Source organism: Andrographis paniculata, unplaced genomic scaffold (genome assembly GCF_009805555.1).
Source record: "Andrographis paniculata isolate CXL003 unplaced genomic scaffold, ASM980555v1 Contig65END, whole genome shotgun sequence".
NCBI lineage: Eukaryota > Viridiplantae > Streptophyta > Magnoliopsida > Lamiales > Acanthaceae > Andrographis > Andrographis paniculata.
The window spans coordinates 5,391,097-5,418,006 of record NW_026137601.1 but is presented as its reverse complement, the minus strand read 5'-3'; the positions used below and the strand labels follow the sequence as shown (position 1 = coordinate 5,418,006).

Genomic DNA, 26,910 nt, shown 5'->3' with positions numbered 1-26,910 from the left:
GTTGGTTACGAGGCTTTAAGAAGAGACTTTTTGAGTTTATTGTAATATATATATATATACAAACCTCAAACCTTCATTGTACATCATCCACTTTTCTATCATTATCTTGTTGAATAATAAAATAGTCCTACCATTGTTATAATTCATTCAAAATAGAAGAAACATTCAATCATTGTTCTAAAGAGATTCAATAATTCATCACAATCAGATGATGTCTCATTGGTGTAGAGAGCACATGAATCATTTTTTCCATGGGAATTTATACATATATATATATGCGTATATATTTGATGTTCAGAAACAATTCAAACCATTCTTTATGGAGTTAGCTATAACTTGCAATTGTCAATCAACCGGAAGATCAATATGTCCCTGTTGAGTGACTTGTGTGCTTTGGGCAAACAAAATACTTACCATCGATAGGTCGACCACAAAAAATCAAAACCTACAACATACGTTCCTAATTTCCAATGTTGAATTAAGTGCAAACAATGAAGATGAACCAACAAATTTACAACTTGTTACCGACTAGCTAAGAAGATCCCTCAAGAAAATAATCATCTTCCGGTGCATCAATCCAAACAGCTTCGTGGGGTGCCTCAAGGCAACGTGAACACCTCTTCAACCCAATTGAAATAATCCACTCGATCTATTCTTCCACATAGTCCTTCATGAAAGTGGGAATCTTTGCCATACGTGCGGTCCTTGTCTCTTGTCCAATTGGCTCCACAACGTATACAAGCTGTTTTCTCCATATTCTTGCTATCAAACAAATAGAAGCTTGGACCTGCCATGAAACATAATTTGTTTATCACTTAGTGCAAAACAAGAAGCTGTGTATGATCCTCGTCCATTCCTCTTTAACATAAAGATCATTGACCTGAGTGTTGAGATCCACCTCCTCTTCATTGAAAGCCAGTTCCTGCAATGACAATATACATTGATGATGATGATTATGATGCGAAAAAGAAACATCCAAGGAAACATTCTTTATGGTTCTTGATTGGAAATTGTTACCTCTTCATCGTATTTATCAATGTCTGGATACAAAACAGCAATCAGGGCATCAAAGTTTGGATCATCTCTTAGAGAACGGCGGCTCGCACAGTGCGACAAGCGGGATATTCATTGTTCCTTGGTAAAGATCAACAATCAGTAGCAGTAGCAGAACATAAATAACAGAGAAGTTGAAGATGATGATACATACCCGAGGCGCATGGCTTTGTCGATGCAGGCTCTGCAGAAACGAGGTAAACACTCCATGACTGTTGGTGTTTTCCTTATGATGCCTGTCCATATATACAAATACATAAAAATGCTAACTAGCTCAAGTTGAAGATATTATGAAAGATCAGATCTCTTGGTCGCAGAGCATTGTTTATCTGTTTAAACTAAAAGACACAAACATAATACTTCTGGAGACGTAAATAAAATACTTCAACCCTAATAACTGAGCACATCGCACTGCTTGATCTACCAGTGTTTAACATGTTTGAGTATGCGGTTTGATCAGCCTATAGTGTGATACTGATAACATTATCAAAATAGAATTTTATATTTCTTAAATAGTATTTAATATAATATTTTGTAGAGAAAATAATGTATCTTTATACCCAGCTTGTAAATTGAATAGTGAATTTTTTATTTGAAAGAAAAAACAAAAACAAATATAATATTATAATAACGGTAAAAAATTGAAGTAACATAATGAAATGAGTATAAAAAAGTATTTCTAAATTAAAAATATACAAAATAATTTTAATAAAGTAATAAAAAAAATGAAATGTATGTACGAATGTATATGAAATAGGTATAGTAAATTGTAAGTTGTTTTGTAGGTTAGATAATATAAAAGAAAATAAATAAAGAGGAATATAGAATAAATTTAAAATATAAATAAATAAAAATTATATATACAACCTTCTGAAATATCTACCTAATACTATAAAAATCTGTAAACTAACAAGACTATTGTTGGTAGATTAAGGCATAAAAAAACTCCATTTTCGGATTAAGGTTATTGCACTCTTCAGCTGCTGCACTATTGCTCTTGTTCAGTGATTAGGGTTTAGTCCTGATCAATGTTGCTTCCGAACTTAATTAATTTCGAGTTTAATTTTATCATCTTCAATTGATTTGCTTGCCTGATTTTAGTTTCTCTATTTGTTTTGGAGAGATGGGTTGAGAAAATCAACATAAGATCGTGTGATTATTGGGTAATCAACGCTAGGTAGGTTCTTAAAAGTGATTTAGGATTTAAAGGAGTATCCTCACTGTCAAGAAAAACTATGATGCATCTATCAATAGTGCGGCACTTGTTGGTTATTTTGTTGTTATTGGATTTATTCGAAGATAAGGAATGTCGTGTCGAGCTATTCTCGTAAGGGTCGCGTGGGTGCGCTCTCGAGAATGCCTATACGACATTGAATGAAGTTTTTAATAATTAAATGAATTTGTATATGGATGAATGGTTTAGTCATGCGCCTGGAGGGTTATATACTGATGTAGTATGAAAAATCACGTATTTTCTAAATATTGTGATATATTTTGGAAATTATTATTTTCAAAAGTAGGAATTCAATTAAATTAATTTCTAAATAAAAAAACTCAAAATTCAGATTAAATTATATATTTTAATTGAGAGATTTAATCTCTTAGATTTGAAATTAAAAGTTGCAAATTTTCAATTAACAACTTTTGGGTTTTAAATTTGAAATGTGCATATTTTCTTCTCGAATAGACACTTCAAATTTCATTATATAAAACTTATTTTCACAAATGTTGAAAAGGAGAAAAAGAAAAAATTATGCAGATTCTTGTCTGCAGAATTAATTTGTGTGTGCAAATAATCTTCCAACTTTTACTTGCTCGATTTTTCGCCTAAAATTCGAGTGTTGTTTTGTTTTATCCTCATATGAATTTTGTGTAACCCGGGGCGTTAATAGGGTTGAAATATCGTATAATGAAAGCGACTCTACGCGACTAAAGTATAAATTTGATTTGTTCGTATTTTCATTCAATCCGGATTATTTATCCAACAATCTTATACGATATTTTTGAAAGATCTTGGATACGATACTTTGGGGGATATGGAAAATAAATTTGGAAAGCTGTCTAAATTTGAGGATAATACAATCTAGTATTTCCAATGATTATTCAGATGGAAATGATTTGGGAGAATGAATTCTGGTGTTACTAGAATTAATTTTGTATAAATTAATTTGTGAATGGTTGGTTCGCAATTCTTTTATGAGAATTGGTTTATTAGTGATTATTTGATAATCACTTGTGCACATTCTAAGAATTTTCAAATATAATTTGACTTCAATTATACGTGGCGTAGGTCAAATGCTTTGACAACAATAATAATTATTGGAATTATTATTTGTGCACAAAATTGAAATTAATATTTTGATGGCTTATGGGGATGGCAAATCGCGGTTAGGCATGAGGCTATCGTTTATCATTTGTAAAATGTTAGTGCTGTTTGAATTATCATAAAGTCGAAGCTTTGTATGTCGAATTGTGTAGATTGGAATCACTCATATCCATTGGCCAATAAAGTGTATTTTCGGAAGTTAGCCGAAGGTACTCGCATCTTTCTATTGTTGTATGTTGATGATATGCTTATTGCTGCCAAGAATATATCCGAAATTCACTATATGAAGTTGCAACTTAGTAGTGAATTTGAAATGAAGGATTTGGGAGCAGCGATATCCAACGTGATCGTGGACAGAGAAAACTGGTCTTGACTCAAGAAAGCTATGTTAAGAAGGTCTTTGAGCATTTTGGCATGAACAATGCCAAACGAGTTAGTGTCCCTTTTGCTAATCAGTATTATCAGTTGCTCAGTCGCCACAATCAGTTGAAGAGGAAGAAGAAATGGCGCGGGTTCCCTATTCAAATGCAGTCGTCGGTCTTATGTTAGCAATGGTATGCACTCGTCTAGATATTTCGCAGGCAGCCAGTGTTGTAAGCAGATATATGTCTTGTCCTGGAAAACCACATTGGCAGGCTGTGAAGTGGATTCGGAGATACTTATAAGGTATTTCGAATGTCTGTTTGGAGTTTGGAAGAAATAGTAGTTCTCTGGTTGGATATGTAGATTTTGATTATGCTGGCGATCTGGATAGAAGAAGATCTCTCTCAGGCTATGTATTTTGTATTGGCAGTTGTGCAGTTAGCTGGAAAGCATCCTTACAACCAATTGTGGCATTGTCTACTACAAAGGCGGAATATATGGCAGTGACAGGAGCAATTAGAAGTTTATGATTGAAAGGTCTTTTGGGCGAGTTCAGTCTACATCAGAGTACTAGTGTTATTCTTTGTGACAGTCAAAGTGCGATACAGTTGACTAAAGACCAAAGGCATCATGACAGAATAAAGCACATCGATGTGCAATATCATTTCATCCGAGATATCATTACTGAAGAGAAAGTTTGCGTTAAAAAAATTGATACAAAGGAGAATCCTGCTGATATGTTTACAAAATGTTTTGTAGTCCTCAAGTTCAAACAATGTTTGAGTTGAATTGGAGTTTAGTGTTGGTGATTTAGCCCGATGGGGCTTTTGTGGAGAAGGTGGAGCAAGCTCACAATGTTGGACACGCCAAGGTGGAAATTTTTTATGTGGTTTTGTCCCACATTGGTTTGTTTTAAAGTTTTAAGTAATAGTTGTCCCACATTGCTTGTGGTAACAAATTAGCCATAAGCTTTTACTATAAATTAGTAATCTTGGGTTGGGTTTTGAGACATACCAAAATTAGACAAGTAGTCTTTTCATATATATTTTTGGGTTATTGTTTTGCCCTTAGGGTGTTTTTGGGAGATTGAGAGTTGTGGGCTCTTGATCATCTATTCGAGCATATTTTGTACTCTTCTCTTGATAGTGAAAGTTTGCTCCACCTTTGCCCGTGGATTTGGGGGTTAAATCTGATGTTTCAATGTGCTATAACAAACACAATCTATACATTGATTTGTAAGAATGCTCTTCATAAAAATCTACAGTTTTACTATCATAATCCAAGTAATAAACTTGAGCCTCATCTTAATAACAATCCAAATCTATACCAACAACTGGTTTCATTGCTTATCTCCTTGTCCTCTTTAAATCCATATGCAACCTTCTTTAGACAGATATATATATATAATGTCTTTTATTGATTGTTATCAAACATGATAATATTGGAACAAAAGTATATACTGTAAAACATATGATTAATATGTAGTACTTATTTCTTTGTGTAGTTGTAAATTTTAATCATGTATTGAAATTTTTGAAATTTCTTTACTGCTATTTTTTAATTTCGTTATGTGATATTTGTGGTCCAAATTGATCTAAAGCCCAAGTGTAAGAACCAAGACAATTTTCTAAGGCCCAACTTGTCTAGCTGATGCACTTATTAATCCACATCCGTCTGTTTGAAGATTTTTTTGCGACCAACATCAAGCGACATACGACATACTGATTCACAAAGGCTAACGGAATGGAGGGGCTAATGGTAACCGCCCAAAACATTCTAGAACATTCCAGAAATACCAGGATTGGCCTTTGACCAAGTTGATGTCTATCCAATAGACATATTTCATCCTTATCCATATGTTTATGTAGATAGAAATTATCCGGACATACTGTAGCATTTGTTAGGCCCAATCCATTATAATGTCTATATATAGAGGAGTCATCCCTCATTTGTAAAATACCTAAGTTTGAGAGCAATACACACTTTACTGAGTTGAGAGAGCCTTGTGCCTTTTTGCTTTCTTATTTTCAGTGATGAGCAGGTTGACCACGTCTCCTTCACCCTTTGTTTGATTGTACTTTTGTGTTTTTTGTGAGTGATGTGTTCTTGTCCACTGTAAGTCAAATAAATCTAGGGTTTGTCTTCGAAATAGTTATAGATCGATATTTGCGAGAGGATAGGGTCTAGCAAGTTGTTTTTTTTCCATCTTTGGGTGTTGGTTCTTGGCATCTTGTGTTCGAATCGTATGTTAGTAGGTGTATTAGGGGCTGAGTTACATTAGTTTTTCATTTCATTTCCTATGGTTTTCATTGTGAAAATCGATTTATCACTCCATATTGTCATTCCAATGACATTTCAAAGTTGGAAGGTTTAATTTTTCGGATTGAACTATAGCACATATAAAGAAATAAGTCAAGAGGCAATGGTGCTGGCTGCATACTCCACCCCAACAACTGAGGGGTGGGTAGACCTTCCAGTATGCTAGGAAATCCAGACTCAAGGCGTGAGGTAATATTATTGATTGTAAAGCATAAGATTTAATTTTCCAAAGATTTTATTATATTTTTGCATTTTCTAAATTGTGATCTTAGTATAAGAATTTGATTTGATCCATAAACACTCATGGAAAATTGTGTTTTCAGATTCTACCAATTCCGAAATATTCAAAAAACATAGTCTCACTATCAACAAAGGAGAGGTTAAATCTTTCAACAATCTGATCATTTCTGTTAGGCAAACTCTTGACATTACATTTGTTTTAAGTGTTTTTATTCATTGTTTACTTGTATCTTATAATGTTATGGTATGCATTTTGAAGGTGTAGATCATTGCATTGGCCACTAATAGCTAGGCTCATACTTATTATGTAGATAGATAAATGAACTGCATCAATTGTTTGCATTGATACTGATGCTCTGTAATTTATTTGTCTTTGCATAGTCATTTACTATACTTTATTTACTTTGATAACAGCTTGTTGTATTCCAATCACTTTCCACTTGTAATGTAGTGAACTTATTAAAATATTCTTCAGGATATATTAACAAAGGTAATGGATGTTACTAGAACTAAACCTGGGGTTGTGTTTGTGATTACAACCCGTGCGATCTTATCAAAGCGTCACAATCCACCTACCTGTGCAACTTATCATAAACTCTTATTGTAAAGTCATTGTCTCCGTGTTCTTCCTTGTTCTTCTCGCTTTCTTAATCGGAGGTATGATTGTGCTCCATTTTTATAGAGTTTATTCTATCTAACATTGTGATCTTCTGAACTTTGTCTCTGGTTGGTTGATTTTATTGTCCACTTTAGGTATTGTAAATATTTTTTATTGTTTTACACAGATAACTTTCAAAGTTGAAGGTTTAATCTTTCAAGTTGACTAATGGGGCGCATAAAGATAACTCCCAAAAACATGACTGTTGCGCCAGCCTAGAAGCTCAGGCCCATACTCTCAGGTAATATTAATGAATGTAAAGCTTAAGATCTAATTTTCCATAGATTTTTATTATGTCTCTGCATTTTTTAAATTGTGATCTAAGTATTCGAATTTCATCAAACCTTAAACACTATTGATAAATTGAGAATGCAGGTTGTACCAAAAAGCATATCCTCACCGTCAAGAAATGAAAGGTTAAATATTTCAACATACTGATAGTTAATCTTTGAAAACTCTTGACAATTGCATGTGTATTAAGTGTTTTAATCCGTTTTGTATGACTTACTTGCAATAATAGAACCTGGGGTTGTTTCCATGTAAGCAACAGGTGGGACCTTGTCACTCGCCACAAACTGCCACGATGTGGAACATGGCGAACACATAATATATGAGGTTTCTTGATTTATTGACATCTACATTGATTTTCCATTCTTGTTTGATTGGAGGCTACCTTTTAGTTTGTTTACCTGTGTTTTGTCATCTCTTTATTTATTTATCTAATTAATGCCTTTTTAAAAAAATATATATGTCTGTATATTTGTCGGTTTATTTTGAAATTGTTTCCATGGTCGGTACATTTTTTCCATTTAAAGATGGATTTCTAAGTGAAAGGAAGGATGAATACAACCTTACTTTGTTCTGATGAAAATATATTCAGCATTAGAATACAAGGTCCGATGATTGCTGCAACTCCTATACAAATTAGTTCATTTCTTGAAAGAATCTCTTGGATTTGAATCACTAAATTTGTGATAAAATTAATTGTGTTTGGTTGGAAGATTTGGTTGATTTCTACTATTCACCATTATTTTCCCCCCAAAAATATCAAATCTAATAGTTATTTTTTATACTATACTAACTAATTTATATCACATCGTACAATTATTTCAATTTTTAAATTTTTTACCAATGGCCAAGTTTAGCAAAAGATGTTGTGAATTTCTGTTAGTTACTAAAGTTGCAATGTAAATAATATCTATATATCAAAAATAATTAAAATAGTTCTTAGCCATTAGTGTGTCAATGGAATCTTTAACTTTAAAACAATTTTCATTTGTCAAGTGTGCCATTGATTGTAGCATGACTTGTTTATCACGGGTATGGGATCGTGATGATTCTCTTTGTTCTTTCTCATGTATAGTTATATTCTCTATTCTCTGTGTTTGTCAGATCTTTCTATGAAATAAATACATATAGCATGTTCATCCTAGAAGTTTGTTTATTTTTCAAATTCTTTTTTCTTCAATTGCAGATCCAACTTTGTTGCTCATCCTAAGTTGAGGATAAGAGAAATAAATCAATCAAAATGTAAAACATTGATGAAGGGAAAAATTGGCACTCTAATAACTTGTTGTATATTGAAAGTGTTATAGTTGAGTTGTTCGTAAACTTAATAATCTCTTTATATTCATTCTAGAGGACAATGTTGTTTGTTGTATATGATGCTCATGTTCTAGAATGTTAATTTTAGACCGGAGATGTGATCATGATTTTGTTAGCATCATCGAACATTAGCGTCGTATAAAACAAACAACTTTGTCCTCCAGAATGAATATAAGGAGAACATTTTAAGTTTACCAACAACTCAACTATAACACTCTCAATTTACAACAAGTTATCAGAGTGCCAAATTTTCCCTCCATATATGCTTTACATGTCGGACGAGCAACAAAGTTCGATATGCAATTGAAGGAAATAGAATGTGAAAAAAGATAAACTTCTAGTGAGCTGGCTACATATATTTGTTTCAGAGTAGTATTTGACAAATATAGAGAATGGAGAACAGAACTACGTACCAGAAAGAAGAAAGAGACACAACGCGATCACATATAGGTGATAAATAAACTCCTACCACAATCAATGGCAAACTTGACGAATGAAAATTGTTTTAACCAAAGATTATTTTGACACAACATTAATGGCTATGCACTCTTCTGATTGTTATAGATATATAGATATTATTTACATAGCAACTTTAGTAACTAAATATAAATTCACAACATCTTTTGCTAAACTTGGCCATTTTAGTTTCGTTTAGGTTTGAATTTTGAATCGTAAAAAAATTTGAATCTAAATAGTTGTATGATGTGATATAAATAGTGTTTATGTGATATTTTGAATATAAAATTGATTTATAGTATAATATAAAAAAATAAAAAATAAGTATTTGATGAACTCTTTATTTTCTTGCTTATGTGATTTGTGTGGATTTTGTAGTATAAACGATTCGATGATTATTAAAGAAAATTTTAACAATTTTTTTTTCCTTTTTTAGAAAAATCCTGTGCTATAGGCTTGACTGATCAAAGGCATCATGGTGTTTGAACCCATAGTCTTGGGGGTCATACCAACTTGGCCACAATTACTAATAAAAAAAATAAATATATTGATTTCATCAGATGAAAATGGGAAATCATGGATGGAGGAGGGAGTACATTTTTATTTTCAATTGACATTATCCAAAAATCATTGTAAACCCTTAGTCACTGCATGCGTCTTTCTTGCTGTTCTTGCAAAAGAAACTTTCTTAATCAGATTTTTGGGTGATAGGATTTTTTAGCCTAAAAAGCGTGCTAAAAAAATTGCAGAAGTGGATCGAAAACAATTGAAGCATAAAAAAGTTGCAAGATAAGAAAAAAAGTAATGTACTTTTGTGGAAAAACAAATATAGAAAAACCGCAAGCGAGGATAAATCCACTAGATAAATGGAATGATTGTTGCGAATCACAAGAAAAATTGCTACAAGACCACACTGAAGACGATGAAGAAAAAGTAGAGCAGAGAGAGGAGCGTGCAGGGCTGTTCTTGGATAAGCTTCAAATCTAATTTTATTCAATGAAAATATGTCTTAATTTACTGAAATTAGGATCCAAAAATAAATATGGAATAGATATTAATAAAATCCACTTTCTAAAACTAAATATAGTAAATAATAATTATAAAACTATATCCTTATTAATTTTGAATCATATCTTAATACTCACCCTTGATTCAGAAGTACAAACACCAACACTACAAAAAAATAATATATTTATAACGGAATTTCGTCCCTAATGTTCACGTAGCTAACGTAATTTCATTCCTAATTCCGTCTCTAATGTCATTAGCAACGGAAAAAGTAGATTTACAGACAAAAAAGTTTTGTTACAAAAATGATTTTTTCTTGTAGTGCAAGCTTCGACCGGAAGTCAACATGCTTGTCTCGAGGGAGTGACTTGCTATTAAATTCCTTGACACAATATCTCGAATAAAATGTAATCGAATATCAATGTGCTTTGTCCTTCGGTGGTAGGCTGGATTCTTCGCATGGAAATCGCTACGTTGTGGTCACAAAAGATCTCAGTTGGTTCAGATTTTGAACAAAATCTGCAAGAATACGATGTAACCAAACTGCTTGACAAGCTGACGTTATCGCTGCTATGTATTTAGCTTCAGACATTGAAAGTGCTGTCGATTCTTGCTTCTATGAACTCCAACTTCTTACTTCTTCTGTCCTCCAAGCAACCTGCCCAATCGTTGTTCGTATAACCGATCAACTTGAAATTGGATGCATGGCTATACCATAATCCAAGATTGTTCCAGCTACATAGCGTAACACTTTTCTGCAGCACCAAAATGAAGTTGTGAAGGACAATGCATAAAACTGGAAAGTACTCCCACCGATAAAGCAATGCCTGGATTGAGAAGGCAAGCTTATGTTGGTAATATAAACTTGAGTTAAAATTCTCATTAAATTATGTATTAATTATTGTGTGTTGTGCGTTTAGTTTCTCAATGTTTGAGTTATGTGTTAAGGGACTGTTTGGTTGCTTTGTAACTGCTATTTATAATGTCTGTGTATTAGTGTTATTGGAGTGAGAAGACAAGTTTTTGAATTATCCACTCCCCCGTCAGTTATTGGAATTTTTTCTTCTTCCAAATCCAACAAAGTGGTATCAAAGCCACCACCACCACCACTGCCACAAAAGCATCAAAATGAATAGCACTCTACCATTTCAAAACCCAAAACTAACTCAAGAAAATTATGACCATTGGTCCATCAGGATGAAAGCATTGGATCGCAAGAAGTGTAGGATATTGTTGACAGAGGCTATGATTCATCTGCAACTACGTAAGGGATGACAGTAGCACAAAGAAATGCACACAACAGAATAAAGAAAAAGGACCAGATGGCTCTCTCCCTCATTCACATATGTCTGAAGGACAACATCTTCGAAAAGGTTTCATTGGCAAGCACGACGAAGGAAGCCTGGGAGATTCTTCAAAATCCTTGTCAACGAAAAGATAAGGTAATCAAAGTTCGATTACAAACATTGAGGGGAGAATTCGAATCATTGAGAATGAAGGGTTCTGAAAGTGTTGGAGACTATGTGAACCAAGTCCTTGCCATCGTCACTCAGATGAAGAGATATGGCGAAACCATCGATGATGTTCGAGTGAATGAGAAAACTCTCAGATCATTGGATCCAAATTTTGATTATGTCGTTACTGCAATTGAGGAATCAAAGGATTTGTAAGACTTGTCTATTGATCATCTTTTGGGGTCATTACAGGCCCATGAGGAAAGAATCAAACGACAAGAAGAGCCGTTTGTCCAGGTGCTGCAATTGAAATTATCACTACAACATGAGAATGAGCAATTCAGAAACAACAGAGGAAGAGGCAGAGGAGGAGGACGAAGTCATGGTCATGGCCGCGGTTTTGAACGAGGAAGAATGAAGGCAAACCATGGTGGTAGAGCTAAAATGGACTCACATGAACAAAGAATTCGAGGACGAGGAAGACGGGGTCGTTTTCATGGAGGTTGCGGATGGAAGAATAACATCCAATGCTACAACTGCCAAAATTTTGGACACTTTGCAGTAGATTACAAATTTAACTCAAATAGAGTTGAAAAGGTGAACCAAATGGAGGCTACTAAAGAAGAAGAGGAATCCACATTGCTATTGTCTTGCAAAGGTGAATCAGAAAAAACGCAAGAGACTTGGTTTGTTGACTCCGGCGCTAGCAATCACATGACTGGAAACAAATCCTTGTTCTCCAATCTTGATGAATTTGTGAAAGGAAATATTTCTTTTTGGAGATAGTTCAAAGGTGCCAATTATAGGGAAATGTGATATTCTAATCAAATTGAAGAATCAAGAACATGAGTTTATATCTCACGTCTATTATGTACCAGACTTGAAGTCCAACATTTTAAGCATGGGCCAATTATTGAAAAAAGGATATGAGTTTCATATGTAGGGCAATAGGCTGGTAATGAGAAATGGAAATGGAAAGCTAGTTGCAAAGGTTCCGTTGACAAACAACATAATGTTCGAACTTAACATTTATCCAGATCACGTTAAGTGCATGAACATGTCTATTGAAGATCCTTCGTGGCTTTGGCATCAACGATTTGGCCACTTGAATTTTTACGGGCTGAAGATAATGACATTGGAGAAAATGGCATAAGGTTTACCTTCGATAAATCATCCAAATCAATTATGTGAAGGTTGTATTTTGGGAAAACAATTTCGGAATTGTTACCCAAAGGAATCTGGAAGTCGTGCCACGAAGCCTTTGCAATTGGCGTACACAGACATTTGTGGTCCTATCACTCCAGCATTATTCGGTAACAAGAATTTTTTTTTGCTGTTGATTGATGATTATAGTCGCAAGACATAGGTTTATTTCTTGAAGGAAAAATCCAAAGCATTTGATGCATTCTAAAGGTTCAAGGCTTTAGTTGAGAACAACGCAGACCTAAAAATCAAAGCAATGAGAACAGATCAACGAGGGAATTCACTTCAAATGCCTTCAACAAATTTTGCGAGGAGCATGGGATTGATCGAAGTGAACGGTCATGAGTCTGATTCATCTTATTTCTAATCATGAAGTGAACAGTCATTTTTTATTTGAACCAAAATAACTTTTGTGGTTGGAAAAAAATTGTAAGAACTTGTTCGTCAGTTCACTTCCACGAATTGGATGTCATCTTAGCATCTTTGATACCATTTGACAATATAAGGGGGTGATAAAAAAAATGGATGAAAAAAAGAAAAGACGGTACAAGATTAATATTTTACATAAAACGTTGTAGGTGCTTTTGTTTGTTATTTTACTTTGAAGTATATTTTTATATGAATTATGGAGATTGTATTCTAAAAAATAATATTTAGTATTGAATATTAATTTTTATCGAGAGAATATAATTTATATCATATACTTTTAAAATTATATCAATAAAAATATTATTTAAATGAAAAAAAAACTGTATTTTGATATAATTTATTTATAATTAAAAATGTTATAGATTATTATAAATTTAAGATAATAAAATAAAAAGTAAAATAAAATACTAAATATGAATTGAGAAGAGAAAGATGGGGCAAAATTCATAAATTAAATTTAAAAATTTTACTTTCTACATTAAAATTTATATATTTTTTTTCTAGGCTTCGGGTCAAGTGCACCTCCAAGCCCCTTCTTGGTTTCGTCCATATATGTGAGTTATTCCCGGTAACTTTTGTGCTCCACGAGTTGCTGTTGGCCTATTTTATTCACCATATAAATATTGGATTACATACAATATTAAAATAACTATTGACGTACAACAACGACAACGACGAAAACAACGACAACACAACAACAACAATAATAACAGCAACAACAACAACAATAATAATAATAATAATAATAATAATAATAATTATAATAATAATAATAATAGTAGTAGTAGTAGGCGTGACTTACAACATAGTAGAAAACACTACCATCTTGCTTGAGAACTAAGTTCAACAGCAGTAAAAAGTATTTAATGTGATATTTGAAAAAAAAAACAGTTAAATAGTATAAAAATTCCAAAATATTTAACCTAATTCACCTAATTTTACTATATTAATTAATGACATATTCCATAAACTTGCTAATATATATCATTATACTTACCAACCAATTCACCAACCTACCAAAAAAGTATAATTTTTATTAAGCATCGATTACCGTAGTGATGGTGTCAAATTAGTATGATTCTAATTTGATCCAATCGGTATATATTTTGATAGAATATTATATAATTATATATAGCATAACATATTCTAATTTCGGCACAATAGCACAATAAATAGCTATATACAACACAATATATAATGCACAAAATAAATATTAATACAATATGTAACATAACATATTATATAATTTTATATAACACAATATAGGGAGATTGAAGGACATTATATAATCCATACCACATATATTTCTATATAAGACAGGATATAAATACCGCAAATTTTCTTATAATACATTTAGTCTTTTATACTGACGAATTTTTAGGTCGGATTTTAAGTCAGGAAAAGCCGTAAAACAATTAGGTCGTTTTTCCAAAAATATTAATAAATTATACACATTCATTATTATTATCTTTTCTATACAATTCCCTATAACTCACATAAAAAAAAAAAAAAAAAAAAAAAAAGGTAATGTAAAAGATTAAATGAGCTTAATTCCAAGCCAAAAAATAAAAAATATCCACTTTGGCTTAAAATTAGAAAATTTCAAATAAAAAAGCTCGATAATGCCGCTTCTTCCACTTTCAATGTCCCTCAGGGACTCGCATAGTGCACAAGCTGATCAACTCTAGCCCAATTTTTCTTATAATACAATTTATACTCTTTTATACCGATGATTTTTCAGGTTGGATTTTAAGTCAAGGAAAAGCAGTAAAACATTTAGTCTAAGGTGTGTGTATTCATTTGAGATTTTATAGAAATTTATTGGATTTTAAAAAGTTTATGGATTTGTGTAGATTTAGAAAATCTACATAGTCTACGCAGAGTTTGATGAATTTTATTTATTAATTAAATGGATTTTTATATATTTGATTGGATTGTTAATGAATTTATATAGATTTCATATGATTGTGGAATAATCATTTTTATTGATATATATATAATTTATATAAAACACATTTGTAAATAAAAAATATTCAAATAATAAAATAAAAATACAAAAAATACAGTAGTCAGAAAAATACATTAAATTATTCATTAGTTTCATCTTCATTCTCACCATCTATATTTTCCTCACCATTTTACCCCGTCTCATTTCTTACATAGTATTAGCAATAGTTATTCTCCATGCATTAGCTTATGTTCTGTGTTGTAGTTCACTTTGACAAAAAAAATTCTAAATTTTCATCTTCTACATCAAGGAGAATCTTGATCTTCATATTCGACTGGAAAATCATCAGATCGGCATTCTTTCCATGAAAATTATGTAATCCATCACAAGCCAACACTAACTTTGCATGTTTGAAATGGGAATGGAGGGGAGATTTTAGAAAATGTAAATAGCAATTTAAAAATACCGAAAATTCTCTCAATCAAATTTCTTAATGATGCATTATGAAGATTGAATAGTTCACTTGCATTTCTAGGATGACGATGTTGACCACCAAAATCTTTTAAATAATATCGAACACCACTTTATGGAGCTAAAAATTGACGCAGGTTAGCAAATCCACAATCCACAAGAAAATATATACCTAAAAATTAATAGTAAAAAATAGTTAGCTTGTCACTATTTTAAAAAATATATAAATATAATAAAAATTAGGGAAAAATTGCAAAAACTGCCCTATATGTAGGTCAAATTATCATTTTCGAACATTTTTTTCTCACATTCGCAATTTAGGACATTATGTGTACACCGGACATTATTTTTGCCCTTCGACGCCGAAAAAACGCACGTGACTGTCACGTGCGTCTTCGTGGCATGGCCAACGCATACGTGGACGCTGCCGTTGCTATGTTGTCGTCCGCGTGGTTGTCGGACAGGTAACGTGGAATTATTGTTCTTTTACTTTCGCAATTAGGACATTATGTATACGTCGGGTATTATTTTTGCCCTTTGGTGCCGAAAAAAAAATTGTTCTAAGTTTTTTTTATTTCAATTTGGTCCAGTTGGTTATTTGCAATTTGGTCCAATCGGGCCAAATTAAAATTTTTAAAAGTTATAATTTATTTAAAAAAATAATTCCGCGTAAGTTATCCAACGACCCTAGAACAAATTGTTTTTTCGGAACCAAATGGCAAAAATAATACTTATAGTACACATAATGTCCTAATTTGTGAAATTAAAAAGAAGATAATTCCACGTCACCTGTCCGACGACCACGCGGACTACAACACAGCAATGGCGTCGTCCACGTTTGCGTCGGCCATGCCACGAAGGCGGACGTGACGGTCACGTGCGTTTTTCCGGCGCTGGAGGGAAAAAATAATGTCTGGAGTACACATAATGTCCTAAATTGCGAAAGTGGAAAAAAAGTGTTCGGAAATGATAACTGGACCTACATACAGGGCATTTTTTACAATTTTCCCTAATAACTATGTTACCTTGAGGCACTTGAAGTCCATTTCTTCTTGATAATGCATCATTTAAAAGTTTTGAGTCATGTATTGAGTCTTCCCACCCACTAAGCACATATATAAACTGCAAATCAAAGTTGCAAGCAGCCAAAATATTTTGTGATTGAACACCATGACGGTTGAGATAAATTCTTACTTCACGACCTATTACAGTTGCCGGAATGCGATTTCAATCGATAGCTCCGATGCAATACTGAAATAAATGAACACTTATTTAAAAAAAATTGCAAAAAATGCCCTATATGTAGGTCCAATTATCATTTTCGAACATTTTTTTTCCACTTTCGCAATTCAGGACATTATGTGTACTCCGAACATTATTTTTGCCCTCTGGTGCCAGAAAAACGCACGTGACCGTCACCCAAAATGACTATTGATCCAACTTAAAACACTAATCCCGACAAATTGTGCTTGCAGGTTCTTCCGGTTTCGGAAACTTCAAAATGACTATTGTCACGAAGAGAGGTTATATATTTCAAGATACTGATAATTTCATATTCTCAACTTTTGAGATTGCATGTGTTTTAAGTGTTATTATTTACTTTTGTACGATTTTCTTGCATTATAAGCCTTTATATATGTATCGGATAATATTGTGCCACGCATCGTGAAACTGTAGATCATTGCACTTGCTATAAATCGTGATGCTCATTTAGTATGTACTTACATAAATGAACTACATTCATTGTTTGCTTTGACGATGATCGTGCTTAACATATTTATCTTTCTATATCGGTTAAACTATACTTCATTCCTATCACTTCCATTTTATTAAAATTGATACTTGGGGCATACACTTTTGGGCGAGCCCATTGTGAGAATATATACATATATATATATATACCAGCCCCTTAGGGCAAATAGAGTTCATCTTCTTCATTCTCAGTTCACGCCACTACACCCGCTGCCCTCTTCTTCCATACACTGCTTCACAGTGCACTTATCGCAGTTGCCATCATCCTCTTTCATACACTCGCCATCACACACAAAGCACCTTACATCCATCGCTCTTCACTTCTAATCCATACACTGTTCTCACTTGTGCACAATCTACACCCGATTACTCAAATTGCTTCATTACGCATCCATCATTCGTTCGTACTCTAATCGATCTCCGTATCGATCTTCCTTCACTTCATCTTTGCTAATACATCACTTATACATATTATTGTTAGAGTTTCTATCACTTATCTTCTCTTCGCAGGCTACTAATCTGATCCATTGAGTTGATGTGATGTACCTTTAAGTTCCGGTGTACAAGGCTTATGGAAAGCAACTGGTGTGATACATACCTATGGTTCACTCCAAATCTAGTTGTATCGTTCCTTATTTCCTTGATTTCCGTTGGTTTATGATTGACTGTGAAGTGTTGGATGCGTTCATGTGGGAAGACGTTGCTTTCCTTGTTGATTCGTGTGTTGATTTACTTAGTTTGTGGTCCTGTGTGACCTTAGCGATTACTCATTCATTATCGTTGTCTGTGTACACCGATGTGGTTTTTCTCTAATAGTAGATATTGAAGTGTAGGTGTTCCTCACTCTTGCTAACAGATTTGTGTGTTAAATTGTTTTTTAGTTGTTAACATGGTATCAGAGCTGTCTAACACACTTCTCGTTGTCTTTGTAGGTACTGTATGATCTCAACAAGAGTTCTGTAAGTCTCATCTTCCTTCTAAGTGTTTAGGAAATTCCAGGTGTAAAAGTAAATGGCAGGTCTCTATAAGAGGTCGTAGCTGACCATTGTAACTGGTATGTTTCTTCTTTCACTCTAGTCACTATGGGTGAGACTTCTGCTCAAACTTCAGGTTTATCTAATGTTCCTCATATAGTGAGTCCAAATTACTTTGATCCTCTTTACCTTCCTACTTCAGATTCATCTAGTGCATCCTTGGTTTCATGTGTACTTACCGGTAGTGAGAACTATATAATTTCGGATAGAGCGATGACTATAGCCTTATTAGGAAAGAATAAGTTGGACTTTGTTGAAGGTAATGTGCCTATGCCTACTGATCTTGAATTGTCTAAAAGGTGGAGCATGTGTAATGCTATGATCATGTCTTGGATATTAAGTTATGTAAATAAATCCATCTATAGAACTCTTGTTTTTCGTACCAAAGCCTCATATATGTGGACGGAAATTAAGAAAACATATGGAAAGAGTAATGCAGCCAATGTATATGCTCTATTGAAAGAACTATGTAATTGTGCTCAAGGAAATGACAGTGTAAGTGCATACTATTCAAATATGAGAGTTTTTTGGCATCGTGTAGCTTCTGTTAAGGCTGTTGACATATGCATGTGTACTGCCAAGTATTCCCTAGATAAATATGAACAAACTCAACGACTTGTGCAGTTCCTAATGGGTTTAAATGATAAATATAATGTTGTTAGGAGCACAATACTTGCTATGGACCCTTCCCCTTTTGTGTCTAAGGCTTATAACATAGTTTCACAAGAAGAGTCACACAAAAAAATATGTGCAATCACAGAAACACCTAAAAAAACATGTGCTTTTGTTGTTAAGAAAACAATCAGATCAAATGAAAAAAATTCAAATCTGAAATGTTCTCACTGTGGTCGTTCAGGTCACCTAGTTGAGAGATGCTACCAATTAATTGGCTATCCTGATAGAAAACAAATTCCTAGACAAAATAAACATGTGGCTAATTCTGCAATTTTTTTATCTAGCCAATTTTTAACTGTTGGTACTGAGAATTCATCAGCTAATGTTTCGCTAACTCCAGATATCTGTGATGAATTGATTAGGTTACTTCATGAAAAAAAGGGAGAAGATAGCTCACTGCTCAATATGGCAGGTATATCCTCAACTTTTTCTTGTAATTCATTTATGTGCTGTGAGTAGATTTTAGAATCAGGGGCTACTAATTATATGGTAGCTGAAAGAAATATCCTCTCTGAAGTTAGAAAGCTTTCAAGTGGTCCTCTGCTTGTTACCTTACCTACTGGAAAGACTGTTAGGGTTATTGAATGTGGGAAATTCCAATTTAGGAATAACATTGTTCTTGAAAATATTTTGGTTGTTCCAGAGTTCACTCTCAATCTGTTGTCAATAGGAAAGCTTGTTTCCCTTGGAATACTTTCTGTTTCTTTCTTTAAGAATGGCTACACCATCCACAGTACTATTGATGGCTCAAGTCTGATCTTTGCCAAGCTCAATAATGGTCTCTATAGATTACCTGTAGAAGTGTCATCCTCTTACAAATCCTGTAGTGTAAATTCTTTTGATCAATATGATCTTTGGCATCTTTGTTTAGGGCATCCCTCTGATGCTAATCTAAGTCTCTTAGAATCTGACCTCAAGTTCTTTTGTAAGAAAAGTGTTGTCTGAGATGTTTGTCACCTAGCCAAGCAAACTAGGACACCATTTCCTCTTAGTGATCATAAGTCCACTTCAATCTTTGATCTCGTTCATGGAGATGTGTGGGGACCATATCGAGTTGAGTCTAGAGGAGGCTTCAAATACTTTCTAACACTTGTGGATGATTTTTTTCGCGTTGTGTGGGTGTACTTACTTGCTGCTAAATCTGATGTGAGTGGTTGTATCACAGAGTTTGTCTATCATAAAAACTCAGTTTGGAAAAACAACAAAATATTTTCGCTCTGATAATGGGACTGAGTTTTTAAATAGCTCCATGTCCTCTCTGTTCTCCTCTCTAGAAATTATTCACCAAAAATCTTGTGTGTATACCCCTCAACAAAATGGAATTGTTGAGAGAAAACACCATCACATTCTCAATGTTTCTCGTGCTCCTATGTTCCACAGTAATTGCCCTTTGTTTATGTGGGGAGATGTTGTTCTTATTGCTGTTTATTTGATAAACAGAATGCTTACCTCTCTTATAGGTGGTAAAACACCTTTTGAGTTAATTCATCGGTGCAAGCCTAATTTGTCTAGGCTAAAAGTGTTTGGTTGCTTGTGTTATGCAACAATAGTAAATCCCACCGATAAGTTTCAAGCACGCGTTATTAGATGTTGTTTTGTTGGTTATGCTCAAAATAGAAAAGGATACAAGGTGTTGGATCTTGAGTCAAATACTGTTTTTATATCTTGTAATGTCAAATTCCATGAGTCCATTTTTTCTTTCAAGGATACTCCTCTAGTTTCACCTCTGCAGTTTGAAAACTGTACTCCAGCACCCCCTACTAGTGCCTATGATGATATTCTTCAACCATGTGAAGGCAGTCCATTGATGGCACCTGTTGTTGATGACCAAGACTCTCACTTGGACTCACAACAATCTGCAACATTGGACAGCAACACAGATGGTTCTGGTGAGGACTAACACATACCAGACACAAACACTCTCTCTTCTGAGGCAATATAAAGCAGGCGCAAGTCTAATGGAGTCTCTAAGCTTCCAACCTATTTGAGAGACTATGAAGTGTCTCTTGGACACGCTAGTGTGAGATATCCAATAACCATGGTCTATCAAAACCCAAAGTTAATCTCTTCAACAATCACATGTTTCCTTGCTAATCTTGATAAATCGATTGAACCACATTATGTGAGTGAAGCCCTACAAGATCCAAAATGGAAGAAAACCATGGATCTTGAAATGCGAGCCTTACTTGAGAACAATACTTGGATTCTTTCAGATTTACCAAGTAATAGAAAACCTATTGGCTGTAAGTGGGTTTTCAAAATAAAATATAATTCATATGGCAGTGTTGAATGATACAAGGCACGCCTTGTTGCCAAAGGTTATAGCCAGGGAGAGAGTCTTGATTTTCATGAAACATTTTAACCTATAGTTAAAATGGTTACAGTTTGTTGTGTTGTCTCTTTGGCTATCTGTCGGGGGTGGAAAATCTTTCAACTAGATGCTAATAATGCTTTTCTACATGGAGATCTTAATGAGACAGTTTATATGGTACCTCCAGAAGGGTATCCTGACTTGTTTAAGAACAATGTCTGTCTCTTGAAAAAAGTCTCTTTATGGATTAAAGCAAGCCCATCGCCAATGGAATGAAAAAGTGAAAACAGCAATGATAGAGTTTGGTTTTACTCATCTCTTCATGATTATTCTCTGTTCATTAAACCTGTAAATGGTCTTATCACTGTTGCACTTGTATATGTAGATGATATTAATCATAGGGGATGATATAGGCGCTATTTATCTATTTAAACAATTCTTGCATGATAGATTCAAAATTAAGGATCTTGGTTTAGTTCAATACTTTTTAGGAATAGAGGAAATTGAGTGTAGTAAGGGCCTTGTGTTTAGTCAGAGAAAATACACCCTGGAGCTGCTTGCAGAATATGGTGTTTTGGGGTGCAAATCAGCCCTTGTTCCAATGAAACAAAACTTGAAACTTGATAATACTGTGACTAAAAGCAATAAGTTTTTGTCTGACCCTGCTGTTTATCAACAACTTGTTGGAAAATTGATATATCTTACTATGACTTGTCCTGACATAGCATTTTCTATTCAAGTTTTAAGTCAGTTCATGCATAAACCTAAACGATTCCACCTTGCTGCTACTCTTAAAGTTATGAAATACTTAAAAGGTTCCCAGGTCAAGGTTTACTTTTTTCAAATTCTCAAAAACTGCATGTCTCTGCCTACTGCGATTCTGATTGGGCTTCATGTCCCATTTCAATAAAGTCTGTAACAGGTTTCTGCATATTTCTTGGAGATTCTTTGATCTCTTTCAAAAGCAAGAAGCAGTCGACTGTGAGTCGCTCGTCAGTTGAATCTGAATATCGTGCCATGGCTACTATTTGTTCTGAAATTGTTTGGATCCTTGGTATTTTAAAGGACTTACATGTTTCTCTTGATAAACTTGCTAACTTATTTTATGACAATACAGTTGCACTCTAAATTGCTGCAAATCCTATTTTTCACGAACATACAAAACACATTGAGGTTGATTGTCATTTGGTTAGGGATTATATAGTAAATGGAGTAATATCTACAAAGTTTGTTCCCTTTGGGAATCAACGTGCAGATATGTTAACTAAGAGTTTAGGAAGTCATTCAATTGCTCATCTATGCAAATTTAACATTCTACTTGACTTGTTTCAGGTTGCTAAGGATGGCCCTTCAAGTGAGGGAGGGTGTTAAAATTGATGCTTGGGCCATACACTTTTTGGGCCAGCCTATTGTGAGAATATATACATATATACATTTATACCAGCCCCTTAGGGCAAATAGAGTTCATCTTCTTCATTCTCACTTCACGCCGCTGCACCCCCACCCGCTGCCCTCTTCTTCCAGACACTGCTTCACAGTGCACTTATCGCAGTCGCCATCATCCTCTTTCATACACTCGCCATCACACACAAAGCACCTTACACCCATCGCTCTTTACTTCTAATCCATACACTGTTCTCACTTGTGCACAATCTACCCGCGATTACTCGAATCGCTTCATTACGCATCCATCATTCGTTCGTACTCTAATCGATCTTCGTATCAATCTTTCTTCACTTCATCTTTGCTAATACATCACTTATACATGTTATTGTTAGAGTTTCTGTCACTTCTCTTCTGTTCGCAGGCTACTAATCTGATCCAGTGAGTTGATGTGATGTACCTTGAATTTCCGGTGTACAAGGCTTATGGAAAGCAACTGGTGTGATACATACCTCTGGTTCACTCCAAATCTGGTTGTATCGTTCCTTATTTCCTTGATTTCCGTTGGTTTATGATTGACTGTGAAGTGTTGGATGCGTTCCTGTGGGAAGACGTTGCTTTCCTTGGTTATTCGTGTGTTGATTTACTTAGTTTGTGGTCCTGTGTGACCTTAGCGATTACTCATTCATTTCGTTGTCTGTGTACACCGATGTGGTTTTTCTCTAATAGTAGAGATTGAAGTGTAGGTGTTCCTCACTCTTGCTAACAGATTTGTGTGTTAAATTGTTTTTTAATTGTTAACACATTTGTAATGTAGTGAATTTATTGGTTCAGGATGTATTAAGAAAAATAATTGATGTTATGACAACAAACTTGGCGTCGTTTTTGTGATAACAAGTAGTGGAAACTTACCTGTGCAACATGGCAACATGGCAAACGCACAACATTTGAGGTTTCTTAATTTACTTACATCTATATTGATATTTTTTTTATTTCTTTTTATTGGTAGGAGGTTACCTTTGGTTTGTTACCTGTAGTTTCTTGGATTTTATATATTTATTTTAGTTTTTGGGTATGTGCATCTGTATTTTGTTCATCCATCTGTCCTTTTAAAGAAAATGTTTCATTTGGACTGACATTGTACTCAAGTATTCAACTATTTGCCCTTGGCATTACTTCTTTTTGTTGTTGCACTTATATTCAATTTTGGAATAATGTTTTATCAGTTATATGGCCAATTCCACGCCATGCTATAAATTTTACTTTCTTTAAGTATAACTAAACATTTACGCTTCAAGTATAAATTATTGGTATCTTTTGATTAGGAACATGGTTTTCTAGTTGGTCATCTATCCTTAATTATAATTTTTTTTTTTTTTTTTACGTGTGTGTAGGGTCTGTTTCACATTCTATCAATGCGGAACTCCATTTGGTGGTATTATAGAAGGTCCCATGATGGTTGCCACTTCAATACAGGTTATTTACTTTTATTGAAAGAATGTGTTCAATTTGTATCACTAAAGTCGCAATTAAATTAGTTACTGATTCTGTAGTTAGTGTAACAGCATTTAAATGCCCAAGTTTTTCAACACTAGTAATTGATTTTGAGAGCCACTTTTCCAACACTACAGCAAAAATCTCGTCTACAGGTGACATATCTGACTCCGGCAGCAGTTCCCATCCTGCAATGGCCTCAGCTTCCAAATTCAAAGGTGTGGCGTGCCAAGTCAATGGGCACTGGGGCGCACAGATATATGCTGATCATCAGCGTATCCAGCTATGAACCTCTAGATCCGAAAATGAAGCCGCTATGGCATATGATAGTGTCGCCATTCGACTCCACAGCAGACAAATCCACCCGAACATCCTGTGGATGGCCACCATTCTCAAGGAGCCAAACTTCCAGAGCCAGTTCAGCACCCAAGCTCTCCTTGGCATGATCAGAAATGGGTCTTACACTGCAAGGTTTGGTGATTGTTTGCTGATTGTATTCTTCGACTGTTCCGGGAGATCCTGGAAGTTCCTGTACTGCTGTTGGAAAAGCAGCCAGAGCTCACTCGAAGCTGGGATGGATTTGCGAAGGAAAAGGGCTTGATGCTGTGGGATTATGTCATCTTTTCATCCTACAAGTGTGGTGATAAAAAGTATGCATGATCGACGTTACCTATAAGGACGGGGGGCTGTGCAGCTATGGATCTGAATAGCAATGGAAATTTTAAAAACCCAAAAATGGACAATGCTTGTGTGGGACATGAAAGATCTTATAGAAAGATGGGATTCAAAGAGGCGGTAAAGGAATGATTAGTACAGCCTTACTTTGTCCTGATGGAAGCCAATTTGCTGATATTGTAGATGGGCCCATTATAGCAGCGCCCAGGATTTCGTCAAGAAATAGAATTGTATGATTTTGTCCAATACATGTAATTATTCGGAAAATTAGAAGTGCGTGCTTAAATTTAGCTTAGCCATTAGTGTGTCAAGGAAATATATGACTGAAAAAATTTTTAGTTCAAGTGTGCCATTGATTGTGGCCGGAGTTTGTTTATCACAGTATCTCATGAACATGTTAGTTCCTTTCCTGAAGAAGGTTTTCAATTGGCATTAGTAAATATGATATAAAATTAATTTCTGATTCAGGAATTACTAGCAGCATTAAAATCTACAAGTTAGCAAAATATGTCGATTTGAATTTAATGACTAAAGCTCCTTAACTAATACCTATACATTTAATTATTTGGTAAATTAGAATAGCATGCATCAATTTGGCTTGACCATTAGTGTGTCAAGGTAATAGTAATTGAAGACAATTCTTATTCATCAAGTGTTCCATTAAATGTGGCAGGAGTTTCTTTATCACCGCATGTGATCATGTTCTGTTTGTTTCGTCTTTTTGTGAAATTATAAGCTGAAATAAATACATGTAGCTTGTTCATCGTAGAAATATGTCTTTTATCACATTCTCTTTCCTTCCATTGCAGATCCCACTTTGTTGCTCACCCTTCGGCAACGATGAGTTATGAGAAAACTAGATCGAACCACATAAAAAGCCTCTCATCACCGCCGATATTGAAAATCTGGGTGGTGCTTCTGGTTCTGGTCATGGCAATTGATGTTCCACCATAGTAGAGTTCAATTGTGCATATGATGTTGGTAGACTTAATATGTTCACTTCATATTTATTCTAGAGGATGTTGTTGTTGGTTGTATACGGTGCTCATGTTCTAGCAGTTAATCTTACACTCAAAATATTCTTTGTGGTGACCATAAGCAATATATAGTATTAGTATGCTAGAATTATTTTAGACCATAATCAAGGTTTTCAGGGCGCACTGGCCTCCTTGCAGTGCACCAGTATCACAAGAAAGCTCGTCTAACCGTCAGAGAAGGCCAGGGTTGTGGTCGCCAAACCCAACTTGAATTTAAAAACCGACAAAAACCCCTAGGTTGTTGGTGCATTTTTTCCCCTTCTTGTTCTATTTGCCTCTATTTTCTCCACCCACCATCACTCCGGTAGTTGGTAAGTATATGTAAGGTTATTTTGTATGTTTATTTCTCTTTTTATCGAAATTTATTTTGTTCATTTTATATCTAATTTTCTTGATTTTGAGAACTTAATAGTGTTAATTAGATATTAATAATTATATTTTGGAACTTAAAGTTAACATCTTGGTATTTTATATTGTGATAGTAATGTTTCATATTTTATTTTAATAAGTTGATATTCTACTCTAAACTTACAAAATATTGTGTCATCTAAGATTAGCATTTTATAGTGTACATTAGATATTAGAAATTCAATAGGGATACTATGCTGAAAATTCTAATTCAGCATGGCTGAATTTAATCATGGCCCTTAATTATTAGATTATTTATTTAATTAAAAAGATTAAATTTAAGATTAGAGTTGGAGATTAATTTCAGCGATTTCATTTTCAAATCAGCATATGATCCCATCCCTTAGAAATTTATAATTAGATAAGTCATCATATTGCCAAATATTTCTCAACGTGGTGGCTACCGGAACCCCAATGGCTTGATTGAAATTCTAAAACTTGCATTTGATGTATGGATTTTGTTAGTCTATATTGGCGGTTTGAGCTGATTGTGTGGATTGTACATGGCTGTTGGATCAAACACATGGTCCATCTACTTTTTAGTATTTCTTTTAAGAGTAGAATCATAATTTTCATTTATCTGCTAAAAAAATTATAATTTCTAAATA

General features: G+C 34.1%; 1 protein-coding gene and 1 long non-coding RNA gene across 10 annotated transcripts; both read left to right on the top strand.

The window, feature by feature from the left end:
• The first annotated feature begins 5,704 nt into the window (after positions 1 to 5,704).
• LOC127262293 (uncharacterized) lies at positions 5,705 to 12,111 on the top strand. 8 transcript variants are annotated; one of them, XR_007841113.1, is made up of 6 exons: positions 5,705 to 6,250; positions 6,777 to 6,958; positions 7,087 to 7,574; positions 10,474 to 10,882; positions 11,225 to 11,470; positions 11,735 to 12,111. It is a non-coding gene; the product is annotated as an uncharacterized LOC127262293 (long non-coding RNA). The 8 variants fall into 8 exon arrangements; XR_007841112.1 differs by having other exon boundaries at positions 11,225 to 12,111; XR_007841115.1 differs by lacking the exons at positions 11,225 to 11,470; positions 11,735 to 12,111 and having other exon boundaries at positions 10,351 to 10,474.
• Positions 12,112 to 19,362: 7,251 nt separating this feature from the next.
• On the top strand, positions 19,363 to 25,263 carry LOC127262016 (uncharacterized). Of its 2 annotated transcripts, XM_051290486.1 has the most exons (4): positions 19,363 to 19,406; positions 22,638 to 23,640; positions 24,083 to 24,164; positions 24,338 to 25,263. In XM_051290486.1, exons 2-4 carry the CDS (start codon positions 23,618 to 23,620, stop codon positions 24,626 to 24,628), a joined length of 396 nt encoding a protein of 131 aa, XP_051146443.1. In that variant the 5' UTR covers positions 19,363 to 19,406; positions 22,638 to 23,617; the 3' UTR covers positions 24,629 to 25,263. The 2 variants fall into 2 exon arrangements, with proteins under 2 accessions (XP_051146443.1, XP_051146444.1); XM_051290487.1 differs by lacking the exon at positions 19,363 to 19,406 and having other exon boundaries at positions 22,455 to 23,640.
• The last annotated feature ends 1,647 nt before the right edge of the window (positions 25,264 to 26,910 follow it).

Coding starts and splice junctions, on each gene's coding strand:
- LOC127262016 (XM_051290486.1), top strand. CDS start 23,618: ATGGCAAACGCACAACATTTGAG. Junction 23,641..24,082: donor GCAAACGCACAACATTTGAG/GTTTCTTAATTT, acceptor ACGTGTGTGTAG/GGTCTGTTTCACATTCTATC. Junction 24,165..24,337: donor TGGTTGCCACTTCAATACAG/GTTATTTACTTT, acceptor TCTCGTCTACAG/GTGACATATCTGACTCCGGC.